Source organism: Euprymna scolopes, chromosome 7, assembly GCF_053919585.1.
Source record: "Euprymna scolopes isolate OS-2025 chromosome 7, ASM5391958v1, whole genome shotgun sequence".
Lineage (NCBI taxonomy): Eukaryota > Metazoa > Mollusca > Cephalopoda > Sepiida > Sepiolidae > Euprymna > Euprymna scolopes.
Genome location: NC_136488.1, coordinates 86,645,423 through 86,662,907, shown reverse-complemented (window position 1 = coordinate 86,662,907; position 17,485 = coordinate 86,645,423). Strand labels below are relative to the sequence as shown.

The following is a 17,485-nucleotide window of genomic DNA, read 5'->3' as shown; positions in this document are numbered from 1 at the left end:
GGATGTTCTTGTTATCCAGTTTCAGGTTGGGGTCGTGGTGGAATTTTCGTAATTTGCAAAAGTGGATGCATTTAGTTTTTTCCTCTGAGAATGTAAATCCATTTTCTATGGCCCATTTGTTTATTTTATTCAGACAGAGTTGTAGTTTGCGTTCGGCTGTTTGTATATATTTAGATTGGTAGTATATAAGTAGGTCGTCCACGTATAGGGCGTTTTCAATTCCTGGGTCTATGTTTTTTATGATATTGTTTATTTTAATGTTGAAGAGGGTGACAGACAGGATACTGCCTTGGGGGACCCCCATTTCTTGATCTTTTTGGACTGAATAAGTGTTGTCCATCCGTACTTGGAAGTTTCTATTTGTTAAGAAATTTCTGATAATTTCTGGCATTCTACCCCTAAGTCCTAGTTCATACAGGTCTTTTTGGATTCCGTATTTCCAAGCGGTGTCATACGCCTTTTGCATGTCAAAAAAAATTGCTATTAGATGTTCTTTTTTTGCAAATGCTTCTCTTATGCGTGTTTCCAGTTTTATTAAGTGATCGGTGGGGCTTCTATTTTTCCTGAAACCCGACTGGCTTTCTGTAATTAGATTTTTGCTTTCCAAGTACCAATTTAACCTTTCGTTAATCATTCTCTCAAAAGTTTTGCACAAACAACTAGTTAGTGCAATGGGTCGGTAGTTTGTTGGGTTTGTATGGTCTTTTTTTGGTTTGGGTATTGGGATTACTGTTGCCTGCTTCCAGTTTTTTGGAATGTTGTTAGTTATCCATATCTCATTGTAAATTTGTAATAAGTAGTCCAGTGATGGTTTTGGTAGTTTTTTGAGGAATTGATAATGGATCTCGTCGGGGCCGACTGCTGTATCGGGAGATTTGTTTATTGCCTCCTCTAGTTCTGCACTGTTGAATAATTGATTGTAGTTTTCTTCATTTTTTGATTTGAAGTTTATTTTTATTTTTTCTTCATTTTTCTTTATAGCTTGGAATTTTTTATTTTGGTTTTTTGATGATGAGTTCATTGAGAATTGTTCTGCTAATTTATTTGCGATATTTTGTTTGTCGGTAATCTTTGTGTTGTCGCATATAAGGTGTTTAATAGGGTTCTTTGTATTTTTTCCTGCTATTTTTCTGACCATCTCCCATACTTTTTTGGGTTTTGTGTTTTGATTAATTTTTGTTACATAGTCTTTCCACGAGTTCCGTTTTGATTCTTTGATAGTTTTCCGTGCTTTGGCTTTGCTGTTTTTATAGGTGTCCAAATTTTCTTTCGTTGGACTGTTTTTGAATTTCCTTAGGTTTGCACGTCGTGCTCTTATAGCTTCTTTGCATTCTTTATTGTACCAGGGTTTGTTATATTTTGTAGTAGTGGAACTTTTTGGTATGTTCTCCTCGGCTATTGTGAGTAGGGTGTTGCTGAAATATGTGATGTGTTCTAAGTCAGGATTCGCTTCAGGTATTAATCTGTATTGACATGTATTTTGGAAATTTTCCCAATTTGCCTTTTGTAAATTCCAGCGGGGTGTTTTGTCTTCTGGCTTGGGATTCTCGTTTTCTATTATGATTGGGAAGTGGTCACTTCCGCATGTATCCTTATGTGTTCTCCAGCTATAATCCATGTATATAGTTGGGTCACATAGTGTTATATCGATTGCTGATAGGGTTCCCGTTGGTGGGTGCATATATGTATTCTCTTTGTTGTTGAGTAGGCATAGATCATTTTGGTTAATTATTTTTTCTATGGTTTGGCCTCTTTTGTTGTTTTTTTTACTGCCCCACCATATATTGTGACTATTGAAGTCTCCCAACAGTAGAAAAGGTTTAGGTAGTTGTTTGATTATATTGTTTAATTCTGTTTCGTTTATTGTTTCATTTGGTGGTATATAGAGTGAGCATAGGGTTACTGTTTTGTGTAGTGTTGCAGTTATTGCAACAGCTTGCATATTTGTTTTTAAGTTCACTTTGCTGTGTGGAATGTTTTCGTTTATCAGTATTGATGATCCACCGGTGGCTTTGCATGATAATTTGTTTATGTGGTTGTATATTGAGTAGTGTTTTATGTTAATTTTGTCATTTTCTTTTAAGTGTGTTTCCTGTAGGCAAATTATTGCAGGACATAAGGATTTGATAAGTATTTGCATTTCTTCGATATTAATTTTTAATCCTCTTATGTTCCACTGTAGGATTTTGTTAGTCATGGTTTATATTTTCTTTTGGTTTTGGACTGTTGGTGTTTATGTCTACGTCCATAGTTTCGATGTTAGTTTGGGTGTTTCTTTTGGAAGTGGATGGTCTGTTTCTTGTTTCTGGTGAGAGGCTTTTTTTGGGTTTTGGTCTGGGACTTTTAGATTTACTTTGTCTTGACTGTCTTTTTTGGCTACCAGTTTCAACTAGTTCAAATTTATTTTCATTTTCAATTAATACTAATTCTGTTTTTTGTTTGTCATTTTGTTTTTGGGGGGTAGTTTTTTTGTTGTTCTGTTCTATTTCCATTTTTTCTGTTGTTGTGTGTTTATTTTTAACATCTGTTTTTGTCCTTGTTAGTGACTTGGATCTTTCACGTTTTGATAATTGAGGAGGTTTCATTTCTTTAGAGATTGATTCCTCAATATTGATGGAAGTTTTTCTGATTTCCTTTGTTTCGTTTTCTTTTATACTGGGTTGTTCGTTTCTGACTTTTATTTGGCTGTTAGAATTTATTTTCAGTTCTGATAAAAAAGATTTTAATTCTTCAAGTATGTTCTTTAGTTCTTTTGCTAGGTTTGCAATTTCTGGAGCAAGGTTTAGTTCATTGTAGTTGTACATTTTGTTTGCTTGTTGGGTTATTGTGGCATATGAGTTTTTGGTGCGATTTGTGACTTCTTTGCGGGCTTCTTGGAAGGTTATATTTTTTTGATATTTGATTGTTATTATTTCCTTCTCTTGCTTATATATTTTGCACTGTTTTGAGTGAGAGTGGTGCTCTTCTTGACAGTTTGTGCATTTGGTTTTATTTGGACAGTCTTCTTCATCGTGGTCTGGGTTTTTTTCACTGCAGTTTCCACATGTGAAGAATCTTAGACATTGGTCTTTATTATGTCCAAACTTTTGGCAGTTGTAGCATTGTAAAGGTTTTGGAATGTATTGTTCTATTTTCGTTCTTTCATAACCTATATTGATGGTCTCTGGTATTTGAGGATAATTGAATGTTAATATATAAGTGTTTGTATATATTACCTCTCCTTTTTTTTTAAATGTGATTCTTTTTACATCTGTGACCCCTTGGTTTTTTAGTTCTGTTTTGATTTCTTCTGTTGTGCAGACGGAGATTTCCTGGTTTTTTATGACTCCTTTGGAGTAGTTTAGTGTTTGGTGTGGATAAGCTTTGATGTTTGTTTCATGCAATTTTTGTAGTTGAAGTAGAGTTTTGGCCTGTTTTTTATTTTGTACTTCTACCAATATGGTACCATTCCTTAATTTTTTGACATTTTTAGGTGTTATTTTGCTTGATATTACCTTTTGGATAATGAAGGGTGACATTTTAGTTAACGGTATATTAGACGTTGCTTCTAGCACGATGAATCTTGGAAAGTTTGTATCTTCATTGTCGCTGTCAGAGTCTATTTCTGTGTGTGGTCTCTTGGATTTTTTGGCATTCATAATAATTTTTGAAAAATTCATCAGCCATGCTCCCCACCCTCCTCGGAGCCCCTTATGGGGAAGAACTATGAGGGGGTAAATCCCATTCGCCTCGGTTCTCCAGGGCTACATAGCTGGTATACTCAAACATGGGGAGGTTTCCAAGCATTCACAATATATGGTTATGCCCACCCAAGTATGGGATTTCCCTGTATTTTTATTATTCCTGATGGTTACCTTTTTCCCAGCTTGATTGACCCTTCAGCCATCGCTTATTAACTCAGTTTATTGTTTATGTTGAGTGTTAGTGTGTTTTTGTTTGGATTGTCTGAATTAGTGCTTGTCATGACCAACCGATTGATTGGATCGGGCCTATCCAACCTCCCGTCTAGCCTAGTAAGGGCCAAAGTGGTGTGTTGTAGTATCATGTTATTATTTCCTAGGCATGTTCCACTCAACCACCAGGATCCCGTTCTTAATGCATTACGGGTTGCCACCAACGGTCAACTGGTGGTCCCATTGAAGGATTTTTACCCTCTGCAGGGGGGCAGTTGGTATGTTCTATCGCCCTACCAACTAGGCAAAAAAAAAAAAAAAAAAAAAAAAAAAAAAAAAGGGTGAGGAGGTGAAGGAAAAAGAAAACGAGGGAGGGGAAGGGGAGGAGAATGTTGTTTTTGTTTTTGTTTTCGCAGAACATGACTAAGTTTTGCAAAAGGGAATAAAAAAACAAAGACATCTATGTAGGTGCGTTTCATCTCAGGAAGTCAGTAGACAGCCTGATCTGGTAGCACCAGCGCTGAGATTTGGAACTCATAAAATTACCAAAAAAGGTGGTACACACACACATACATATATATATATATATATATATATATATATATATATATATATATATATATATATATATAACGAATGATAAAAAATATTTTTTGTATAGTTTTAAGGCTTAAAAACTTCCAAGACTATATATATATATATATATATATATATATATATATATATATATATATACTCGAAGCCAAATTGAATATTGAAATGCTCATATTTTGGTTCTATGTGACGAAACTGCAGGAAAATGTGCAGGCTTTTTGATGATAAAAATACTATTCTACGGTAAAACTTTATGACAATTGCTAAAAAAGAACTTACATTTTCAAACCAATAAAATGTGGGAAAATTTGCCAAAATTTGCCTACATTTGTATATAAAGTGTCTTGGCAGGTTAGCTTTAGTTTTGCTGCTTTGGAATTAATTTTGCTTAGTCTCTCCTGTGGCCGTGCCAGGCCTCTATTATATATATATATATATATATATATATATATATATATATATATATATATATATATATATGACTACTTCATTTAAACACATAAATTAATATAGGAAAATATGATTTTATGCATAAATTTCCAGTATTTACTTCAACAGTGCTAAATACATATATAGAGCTAGGTCAAAAAAATAAAAAATATATATGGCAATTAACCTACACAGAATATTTCGAGTTTCATTCTCGTAAGAATTCGTCATTTTTATAATTTACTATTACTGTAGCTTAATTGCCATATATATTTTTATAACTATTATAACTTAATATTTTTATAATTTACTAATATATATATATATATATATATATATATATATATATATATATATATATATATATATATATATATTGATTCATCAGTTCATGACTGTCTCGTATTATATAGTAAAACATAGTTAAATCTAATCACCGGTGTCATTTAACACCATATTCCTCTAAAATTATATTCTGAATTTAGGTTGTACGTATACACATAAAGGTTAAGTTTATAGTTGGGAATTAGTTGGGAATCAAATAAGTGATATTATTATCAACACAATGGTAGTTTTCGCACAACTAATCAACAGTGATTGTTCACTGACAATAACCGATGTTGTTCCCTGGATTCCAAGTTATAACAAGTCTCCTCATGTTCTCGATATTATTACTCTCTTTCGATCACACTTGCAAATGACTATATGTTATCGCAGCAGCCGTTTAACACTGGTTTATCGCTGATAACTACTGTCGGTGTTCGCCTGTGTTTGGGCGGCAAGCAAATAAAACATTTTTAACATGATTTTTTTCTGTCATTCACTACATAAATGAAAATATGAGATATGAATATATATATGTGTGTGTGTTCACTGTACAGGTCGTGACCACACACACTCGTTGTGCCACTTCAAAGTTGTTCGATTCAGTCAGTGCTTCAAAAAAGGAGTTCTCTCTCCAAAAAAAAACAAAAAAAACAAAAAAAAAAACACAATTCCAGTTTAAAGCAAAAAAACAAAAAACAAAAAAAAAAGCACACACAATTCCAGTTTAAAGCAAATAAAAGGTATTAGCCCATTTGGATATCGCAATTAGTACTCTTTTTCCTAATTCTAATCGCAAACTTGCAAAAAGAGAGTTTTGCCTGACCAAACTGAAATATATGTCCCGATAACTAAGCTCCCCAGTTGATCGAGAGACCCCAGAAAAACAAACTGCCTTTTCGAACGTCAAACTTTAACTGCCAGTCACACTTGGCTGGGTCTGCTCTGATTACCCCTTCTTCCTATTCTCTCAACTCTTTTCACCGACTGATTTTGGCTTTGTTAGTAGTTATCATTCGGCCACCCAGAATTTTACTACTCTAAATATTAGCTAGCAGTCTCCATTCAAAGGAATTTATCTGCAAAATTTCTTGGGCATGCTTTAGAATTCGTCCCATTTAACAGTTACCAATTGCAAATTAATGGCATACGTCAACCAATGACGACCTACAAAATTATGCTTGTCTTTTCTTTTCTACATTTTATGCTGTCATTTTTATAGGCTAAGCAAACAGGAAGTCGTTTTCGAGAGAGATGATTTCTATTTCAGTATATATTAAACAATTTATAAGAAAGTTGTTCGTTTATAAAATGAGTTTTATGATTAATTTTTCGTTTACTGTTTATTTCAGGTTTCAGTCTTTTCATTTGCATTTCCAACCATTGTTATTGTTACAATATTTTTTACTATAATGTGGTATGATCTCGCCCAGTCGGGAGATTCTATTTATAAACGATGCTGCTAGGAACTGACGAATCGAATTAATTCACGTTCTGTTACCAACCAATTAGAAACCAGAATTGCTCCATCATTATTAAACCTTTTTGTAGCAATTTCGCATGTTTTTTTCGTGTCAACACGGGAAGAATCTTTTGCTCTGGGATTCCAACTCGAGAACCGTCTACTGCAAACCAGTTACCTCCCAGGACTTGTGTAGAACAACGAACCATCGGAAACTGTTCTGAAACTAAACATGGCTTACATTTTTATTATTTATTTAACCACTCTCCAGGAGGTTTGACACAAGGTCAGCTGTGGGATTGACAAAAGTGATTCAGGGGAACGAACTGAATTCGAACTTGAAACATCCAGGGCCACCGCCGGATGTTATGTTTCAAGCGTTTTTTTAAATTGCATTTATTTACGCCACTTTTTAATATTGCATGTTCATTTTAAACTATCCCTGTTTCTTACATGTTTTTATTTACAAAAAAAATATTTCTAATAACAGAAAGTAAAACATAAAACGTGTAGTTTGTGAATTCAGTTTTTTACAGACTTTTATCCTTATCTTCATAATTGTTGTTGTTTCACCACGTTTCGGTCAACTTATCCTCTGGCCTTCTTTAGGTGATTAACCGTGACCGAGTCCGTGATGCACTGGATAGAGGCATCGAGTCTCTACTATTCCATGTAAGCATTTGTCTGAAGACAACGGTTTTAATCCTACTCAAAGCAGGCCAGAGGATTAGTTGGCTAAAACATGGTAAGGCAACAACAACTATGGAAGGCAGTAACTACAGGGGTTAAATTAAGACTCATCATTCCTATCCAGTCACGATTAACCACTTGAAGAAGGCCAGAGGATAAGTTGGCCGAAACGTAGTGAAACTATAACAACTATGACGATGAGGATAACGGTCCGCACAAAAAAGGAATACAGAAATTATGAAGCCTCCCCTCAAAGGATTCCAAAAAATAAAATAAATAAAATAAAATAATATATAATAAAACGCGCATTAAAAATGTTGGTTGTAATCTCATGTGCGCTTTAATAGCGATATCTTGAATGAAAAGTGGTTTCTACATTCCTTCCACGATCGTTGAAGCCAAGCGGGCGAACCTGTAGGTGTATCAGAATTTGGGGGGGGGGGATTTTTGACACCCCCTAACAGAAAACTGCGAATAAAATGTAAAAAACTCGTAATTTCTCTTTTTAAAGTGGGTTGTTAATTTACTGTATGGAATATACTTCTGAAATAAATTATTAAAGTTGTTTAAAAAATAATAAAAATATTTTTTTATTTTTTTAAAAAACAGTGTTTACAAAGTGCCGGTGCGCGTTAAACCAGCCATTTTTTTTACGTATGAATTCAATTGAATTTTACGTGTTAAATATTTTTCAATTTTTAAAATTTAAAAATCTATCGAAATTTTTCTATTGGTTCAATTTTTACGATATTTTCAGGATCAATGTGAAATCTTATGCTCTTTCTAATAAACTGAATATAATATTTTACACAAACGTTATTTTTTAAATTCACCCCCCATTTCGAAATGTCTATGAAAAATTAAATAATTTATTTATGTACCAAAGTTTTATATATCACAAATTGAAGATAAAAGATCAACAAATAAAATATTCTAATTTAAAACAAAGAAAAAAGAAGAAATGTTTTTTGGAAATTTTTTTTCCAAAATAGCGACAGCAACCTTTAAGCTTATGGTGCTAAACTCGTTACGAAAATGCGATCTTCTATGACCCTCGCTTTAAAAATCCTTTTATTTAAAAATACATTAAATTTAAAATATAAATATGGATAAATTCTTAACAATGAAGAATGGAACTACCCATTCATTAGCATTTTTTTAATAGGTAAGTGATTTTTTGGCATTTAATATACATACATTTATCGAAAAAAAATACGTTGATTTTCTTTAAATCTTTTTTAAGAAAACCGATTTAAAAAAAACAAATATTACATAATTTTCTATTAAACCTGTTATTTTTTTTCTTAAATTGGTCTTTGCTCCTTTAATTGAAAGAAAATAGGGTTTGAATTACATTTTCAAGTATTTATAAGCTTCGAAAGATAGTAAGTTGAATTATTAAAGTTCTTATCACCATTTTTAATAGCCGCTTCTGATACACCTAGCGCACCTGTCACCAGAACATTCTTCATCTAAGGTAAACCTTCATTCTTTGTTATTTGCGCAAGTAAAACGATTAATATATTTCTGTTTCTATATTTGCGCAAGTATTCGATTAATATATTTTTGTTTCTGAATTTTTGAGATCAGGAGTGATTATTCGTTTTATGCTGGAAGTTACATCGACCAAATTGTTGTGAAAATCTTATATATAAACGGCTATATATCTGTCTGTCTGTGTTAGTCTCCCTCCAAAACTAAAAGTCGCAGAGCTGCGTAAGGGACCCCCAAATGATTGAATCTTTTACGGGTCGTTCTTTTATGGGTTTTTAGCCGGTTAAAACTGTTTTTATAGGGGGTCAAAAATAGGTCAAAATTTAAAAAAAATCGTTAAACATTTTGTACATTCATCTTAGTTTATTTTTAATCGGTTTATATGCGTTTCACGTTGGTACAGTGAGAACGTCACCAGCTTTGAATGTTAGTTTCGGTTTCGATCCTAGCTGACGGCACCTAAATACTTTTTTTTTACTTTTGAAATCACGAGTTTCTAATAATATATAGGAAATCTTAACAAATTAAAATATCATATTTAAGCGTATTTTACGCCCGGGAAAAGCCCCCCCCCCGCGCTAGTAACACATAAGAGAGAACAGTAATCTGAAGAATCCAAATCATACGAACATTGCTTCGATTGTTTTTTTTTGTTGTTTTTTTATCTTAAAGTATAATCTCTTTGGTTTCCTGCCCGAGAACTGAATATATTTTCGAGGATAAAAATTTCGCAAAGTTTAAGCAAAAATACAATCAAGTTTAAGCATTAAGAATATGTACTCACCTGTTGTTTAGGTATTTGCTGTAGTTGAAAATTTGTATATCCAATGACTCTTCACTTTCAATCGGCCGGGCCACAGGCCATTCAAATATCTTAAAAAGACAAAAAAAGGGACAGAGTTTATAAGAAAATAATGTCCACAATTAATGTCAACAAGAAATACAGTTAAAGAACATTGGTTTGTATTCTAAAATAAATAAATATTATATTAAGTTTCCTCTCCCAACCAAAGTAACTTGATATACACAATATATATCATAATTAAAATGACATTTTAAAATAAAATTTTTAGGGGGGAAAAATAGAATAATTTGTTTAAATTTAAAAAAAAAATAACAAAAAAAAAACAACAAAAAAAACAGACGAAATTTCTTTGCAATTATATTTGAGATTCAACTCCTTTTTATTAAAAATCATATATATCTATACAATAAAGCTCAATGTGTGTGTGAGTGTCTGTCTGTCTTTACACTAATAGGCTCCTATATGGTTTACTATTATATTAAACTGATAACATACAATGATGAAATAAGTATCAAGGAGAAAAATTGGGTACGATAAAGTCACCCCCACCAAAGGGAGCGGAGCCCTAGGAGAAAAACCTGTGCACAAACTTGGAAGAATTACGCACCATGGAGAGAAGAAGGTTTTGATGAGTTACACAGCTCACTCCCATCAACAGGGGCGATGCCCCAGGGGGGGTCATATATAAGTGGAAACTCTGTGCAAGTTCATACCATTTGATGTAGAGCAACCGAACTTGCCATGATAACCCCATCATGAGAAGGAGATGATTTTTACGGATTACATCGCCTACTCACACAAACAGAGGTGGGACCCAGGGGATCGCTTGTAATGGGGAACCCTAATTAGTGTTTCTAAGTTTGTGTCAATAAAGATTCCCACTACTGCCCCCCCCTCATATTCATTTGAGGATGATACCCCAAAACCTTGAAGCTAATCATTTATAGCTACATCCCCTTTTCATAAACCTTCATAAATCGGAGTCCATTTTTTAAAGACTCTTTGTTAGCTAAGTAAACGACGCGTACTTCTACTAGTATATATTTCTAAGCATTTTTGATCCCCCGATAAAAGGAGGGTGGACCTGTAAATTCACCCTTGTCCGTTCATCCGTTCCTCTGTCCGCACTTTTCTCAATGACTACGCCTTGGAATCTTTTGAAATTTTGCAAAAACATTAAACATGATACGAGTAAAAAAGTAACAGAACGGATTTTCCGGGAAAAATCTGGTTGCCTCTTTAGGGATGCATTTCGGGTTAAAATGGCTAAAATTGACACTTTTGTGCTTATCAAAAAATTGGCGCCTTGAAATTTTATAAAACTTTGTGAAAAGTTGTAACTAACCGATTTCTATATAATTTTGTTTGTCTATACTTCGCGATAACTCTTGGGTGTGCCTCAGGGGCTCTTTTAGGGCTAATAAAAACACTCCATTTTTGGGACTATTTTACCATATTTGCCCGAAATTTTCTTTGCATGTCAATTTAGCAGTTTTTCATGGTGCTGAACTCGAATTTAAATATGTTAAGGCTTTGGTGACTTTTGGGGATAAATGGGGGCGGGGGAAATGACTAAGTACATTTCTTTTTTTGCATGGTGCAGAACTAAAATTTACATATGTTAAGGTCGAAAACGGGAAGGTATTTGTACAGAATGGTAGAATCCTGTGAAGTAACGTAAACAAAAAAAAAAGATCCGAGTAAGAATTATGGAAACGGTAAGGTATTTACTGGAATTCCAAGAATTGGTGGGTTTCAATCTCATCAAGGTAAAGATATATATTGGGATACAAAATTTGATATGTCAAACAAACGGCATATATCATACGACTTCGTTAAAAAAAAAGGTGAGTTAGTAAAATACTTCCATAAGTCGGGAAGGTAACGTTCGTGTTAAATAAAATCCAAGACAGAAAATTCGTAATCAGAACGAAAAATACATAACAGTAAAAATACAGCTAACAGTTAATAAAGTATGTTAAAAAACACTTTGAAAAGAGTTAAAAACACATTTAACCTGAAAAATGAAACACTAGATAAATGGATAGTCCTTAATCCGCGGAGTTTCGAAGAAATACTTTCCTTCTCATCAGAGAGTAGGAATTAGAAAAATGCGGGATCGGATTTTGCATGCAGAAGTATTTGATGAAACAACAAGTAAGTCAAATATCTTACTTGAAAACAAAAAAAGTGAAGCAGAGGGAATATGGTGAAGAAAAAGGTGCTTACACATGAATGGATAGTCTAGTGGAAGATAAAACACCCAGTGAAGGTAAAATCCAAATGTAAAACTTCAAAAAAAATAAAAGAATTTCCAGTTGTACAAGTAAAATCCAAGTAAATCCCGTAATTGGAAAAAGATGGTCCATAATAATCCAAAGGCAAAAATCCATGGAATAATTTACAAAAAAGTGTACAAGGAAAAAAGAAAAGATTTCCTTGGATTTTACTTGTACAACTAGAAATTCTTTAAACTTTCTTGAAGTTTTACATTTGGATTTTACCGTCATCGGATTTTTTATCTTCCACAAGACTATCCATTCATGTGTAAGCACCTTTTTCTTCATCATATTCCCTCTGCTTCACTTTTTTTGTTTTCAAGTAAGATCTTTGACTTACTTGTTGATTCATCAAATACTTCTGCATGCAAAATCCGATTCCGTATTTTCGAATTCCTACCCTCTAGCGAGAAGGAAAGTATTTCTTCGAAACTCCGCGGATTAAGGACTATCCATTTATCTAGTGTTTCCTTTTCACATTAAATATGTTTTTAACTCTTTTCAAAGTGTTTTTTAACATACTTTATTAACTGTTAGCTCATATATATAAGTAAATATATATATAACAAAATATATAAATAACTATATATATATTTAGTTATATATATATAAAATATACAAATAACTATATATATATATTTAGTTATATATATAACAATATATATAAAACTATATATATATATATAGTTATATATATAACAATATCTATACAAAACTATATATAGTTATATATATAACAATATCTATATATAACTATATATATATTAAGTTATATGCATAACTAAATATACGTGTATAGGTATACATGAATAATTATATATAACTAAATATATATATATAATTAAATATATATATCAATATATATATATAAGTAAATATATATATAAATATATATATATATAAGTACATATATAAATATATCTAGATATATCTATGAGTAACTATATATATATATATATAAATATATATATAAGTAAATATATATATATATATATCTAAATATATATATAAGTAAATATATATATAAAATATATAGATATAACTAAATATATGTATATAACTAAATATATATATAACTAAATATATAAATAACTAAATATATATATAACTAAATATATATATGTATAACAAAATATATGTAACTATATATATATAACCAAATATATATATATATAACAAAATATATATATATATATAACCAAATATATATATATAACCAAATATATATATATATATATATATAACAAAATATATATATATATATAACAAAATATATATATATAACCAAATATATATATATATAACAAAATATATATATATAACCAAATATATATATATATATAACCAAATATATATATATATATAACCAAATATATACATATATATATAACCAAATATATATATAACCAAATATATATATAAACATATACATATATATATATATATATATAACCAAACATATATATACATATAACCAAATATATATATATACATATAACCAAATATATATATATACATATAACCAAATATATATATATATACATATAACCAAATATATATATATACATATAACCAAATATATATATATATATATATATATATATATAACCAAATATATATATATATAACCAAATATATATATATATCTATATATATATATAACCAAATATATGTATATAACCAAATATATATATATATAACGAAATATATGTATATAACCAAATATATTTCTATATATATATATATATATCTATAACCAAAAATATATATATATATATAAATATATATATATAACCAAATATATATATATATAAATATATATAACCAAATATGTATATATATATATAGATATATATAACCAAATATATATATATAAATATATATAACCAAATATGTATATATATATAAATATATATAACCAAATATATATATATATATAAATATATATAACCAAATATATATATATATATATAAATATATATAACCAAATATATATATATATATATAAATATATATAACTAAATATATATATATATATATAAATATTTATAACCAAATATATATATAAATATATATAACCAAATATATATATATATAAATATATATAACCAAATATATATATATATATATATATATATATATATAAATATATATAACCAAATATATATATATATATAACCAAATATATATATATAACCAAATATATTTATATATATATATATATATCTATAAATATATATAACCAATTATATATATATAAATATATATAACCAATTATATATATATAACCAATTATATATATATATATATAACCAAATATATATATATAACCAAATATATATATATATAACCAAATATATATATATATATAACCAAATATATATATATATATAACCAAATATATATATATATAAATATATATAACCAATTATATATATATATAACCAAATATATATATATAACAAAATATGTATATATATATATATATATAACCAAACATACATATATATATATATAACCAAATATATATATATATATATATATATATATAACCAAATATACATATATATATATATATATAACCAAATATACATATATATATATATAACCAAATATACATATATATATATAACCAAATATACATATATATATATAACCAAATATACATATATATATATAACCATATATATATATATATATAACCAAATATATATATATATATAACCAAATATATATATATATATATATCCAAATATATATATATATATCCAAATATATATATATATAACAAAATATATATATATATATAACCAAATATATATATATACATATATATAACCAAATATATATATATACATATATATAACCAAATATATATAAAACAAAAAATATATATATATAACCAAAAAATATATGTATATATATATATAGCCAAGTATATATAAGCAAAAGTATATATATATATATATAACCAAAAAAATATATATGTATACAACCAAATATATATAACCAAAATATATATATATTTATATATCCTAAAAATATATATATATGTATATAACCAAATATGTATATATATATATATATAACCGAATATATATATATATGTAACCGCTATATATATAACCAAAAAAAATATATATACGTAACCCCCCCAAAAAAAATATATATATATATAACCAAATGTATATATATGTATATATATATAACCAAATTTATATATATATATATATATATATATACATAACCAAATATATATATATATATATATATATATATATATATATATATATATATATATATATATATATAATCAAATATATATATATAACCAAATATATATATATAAATATATAACAAAATATATATATATATATATATATATATATATATAACCAAATATATATATATAATCAAATATATATATGGGGTAGCAATGGGAAGCCCCCTGGGTCCCATATTGGCCAATATATTTGTTGGATTTCAGGAGCAACTGTTGTTGAACAGTGGCCAAAACCGATGTTCTACTTCCGTTTTGTAGATGACATTTTTGCTATTTGCTCATCCTCTACGGAAGCTGAAGGATTGCTAAGGCATTTAAATTCACTTCACCCTTCTTTGAATTTTACCATTGAAAGGGAGGCTAATGATTCATTGCCATTCTTGGACGTTCTGGTTGAAAGATCTGGCATGGGTTTTCTAACCAGTGTTTATAGAAAACCCACTTTTACTGGGCAATACCTCAGCTGGGATTCGTTCTACCCTAGAACCAGAAAGATAAATCTGATCAAAACTCTAGTACATCGTGCTTTGAAAATATGTTCCACGATAAAATTAGATACGGAACTTCAAAGTCTAACTGAAATCTTTTTGGCCAATGGTTATCCTCTATACATCATTCAAAAATGTATAAAGGAAAAAACTCTTACATTTAAAGGTGGAACACTTTTGGGCCCTCAAAAATGTCCCGTATATGTGAAACTCCCTTGGATTGGCACTAAAAGCCAAGAGTTTTCACATAGAATTAGTACAGCTGTTTCTCGTTGTTATTTTGCAACGAAGGTTCGAACAGTGTTTGGGACTAGAAATGCTTTCCCTTCCTTTCGAAAAGATAGTATTCCCACCACAGAATATAATATGGTAGTATACAGATTTCATGGTCAGTGTGAGGCTGACTACGTGGGACATACTATTCAGCGTTTGGAGGTGAGAATTTCCCAACATGTCCCACGCTTCGATATGTAGGCACAAACAATGGCCAACATCCGGGCGTTTACATACTCATAGTTCGGCCATTGGTGAACACTTATTAAAGTGTCAAGTCTGCACTGGAGGCTATTCGGATGGAGCATTCTCCATTTTACACAGAGCCCGCTCGAGAATACATTTGAAAATTCTCGAAGCAGTTACAATTATTCTACGGAAGCCAACTCTGTGTAGGCAAAAAGAACACATCCATAATCTTGAACTTATGGGTGTGGTTTGAGAATGCTTGTCTGTTTCTCCAATCCTCATTAATTTCACCTCCTCATTCGCTAATTTTAGTCTTTAGACCTCGATATATATATATATATATATATATATATATATATATATATATATATATATATTATATATATTTTTTTGCTCTCAAATTGCCGATGTTACTGTTGAAAAGATCGGCCGAAAGACGTCTTCCGTTTATTTAATTCTTTTTAGCCCCCCCCTTTTTTCATACGTTTTTTCCCCCTTCATTCAGTTCAAATAATTTTGAACTACATGTTTTGGAGATTGATTTTAGACTTTGTAGTGTTTCTGGATTAAACGTCAAAAAAAAAAGTCCTCAATTTTAATAATGGCATTTGCCCCAGTGCTATTTAAATCCATATAAAAAAATTTTGTGCCCATATAAATCTTTTTACATATTTGAGGAAAAGGTACGACAGAAATATTATAAAGAAATTAAACGAAGTTATTGGATTGAAGGCCTATATTACATTCCTTCAATCCAAATTATCTTTTCTCCAATCCTGTTTAATTAATCACGTCTCTCCGGGTTATATCTCCAGACGGGTTACTAAGGTCAAAGCGAGAAATGGGGTTAATGCACAACGAGCCTTTCTAAAGGATGAAATTATACATTTATCTGCATGTTTGGCTTCTAAAAGAAGCAAATATCTTCGGCTGTGGGGTTTTGCTTGGTCGGTTTTTTCATTTTTTGTTTGAATACGCCTCTCCAATTATATTATTGCTGGTGATAATCTACGAAAAAACCGGCTTACTTATAAATATGAAAAGTTTCTAAGCTTTCTTATTAACAGTAAGTTTGGTTCACGTCAGACTGGAGAAACGAATATTTTCAATTTTTCTAAATATGCTCTATCTGATACTGAGAGAGTTGTCCTTTCTCGTGGCCTTGATGTTGGCATACCTCATTCTTTTATTAATAAAGAAGAGGTTTTTGCTGAATTTGAATTGCTATATTTACAGCTAAAAAAACACGTGCCCTCTTCGTCTGAAAATGTAGCCTGGTTAA

At 29.7% G+C, this 17,485-nt stretch overlaps 1 protein-coding gene across 21 annotated transcripts in view; it reads right to left on the bottom strand.

Moving 5' to 3' along the window:
• LOC145279820 (otoferlin-like) overlaps window positions 1-17,485 on the bottom strand; it is a 1,618,966-nt gene that overhangs the window by 1,275,024 nt on the left and 326,457 nt on the right. For all 21 annotated transcript variants that reach the window (XM_080131202.1, XM_080131198.1, XM_080131211.1 and 18 more), the window contains exon 3: window positions 9,671-9,759. In XM_080131202.1, the coding sequence (XP_079987328.1) occupies window positions 9,671-9,759 (89 nt within the window). The remainder of the gene's footprint in view (window positions 1-9,670; window positions 9,760-17,485) is intronic.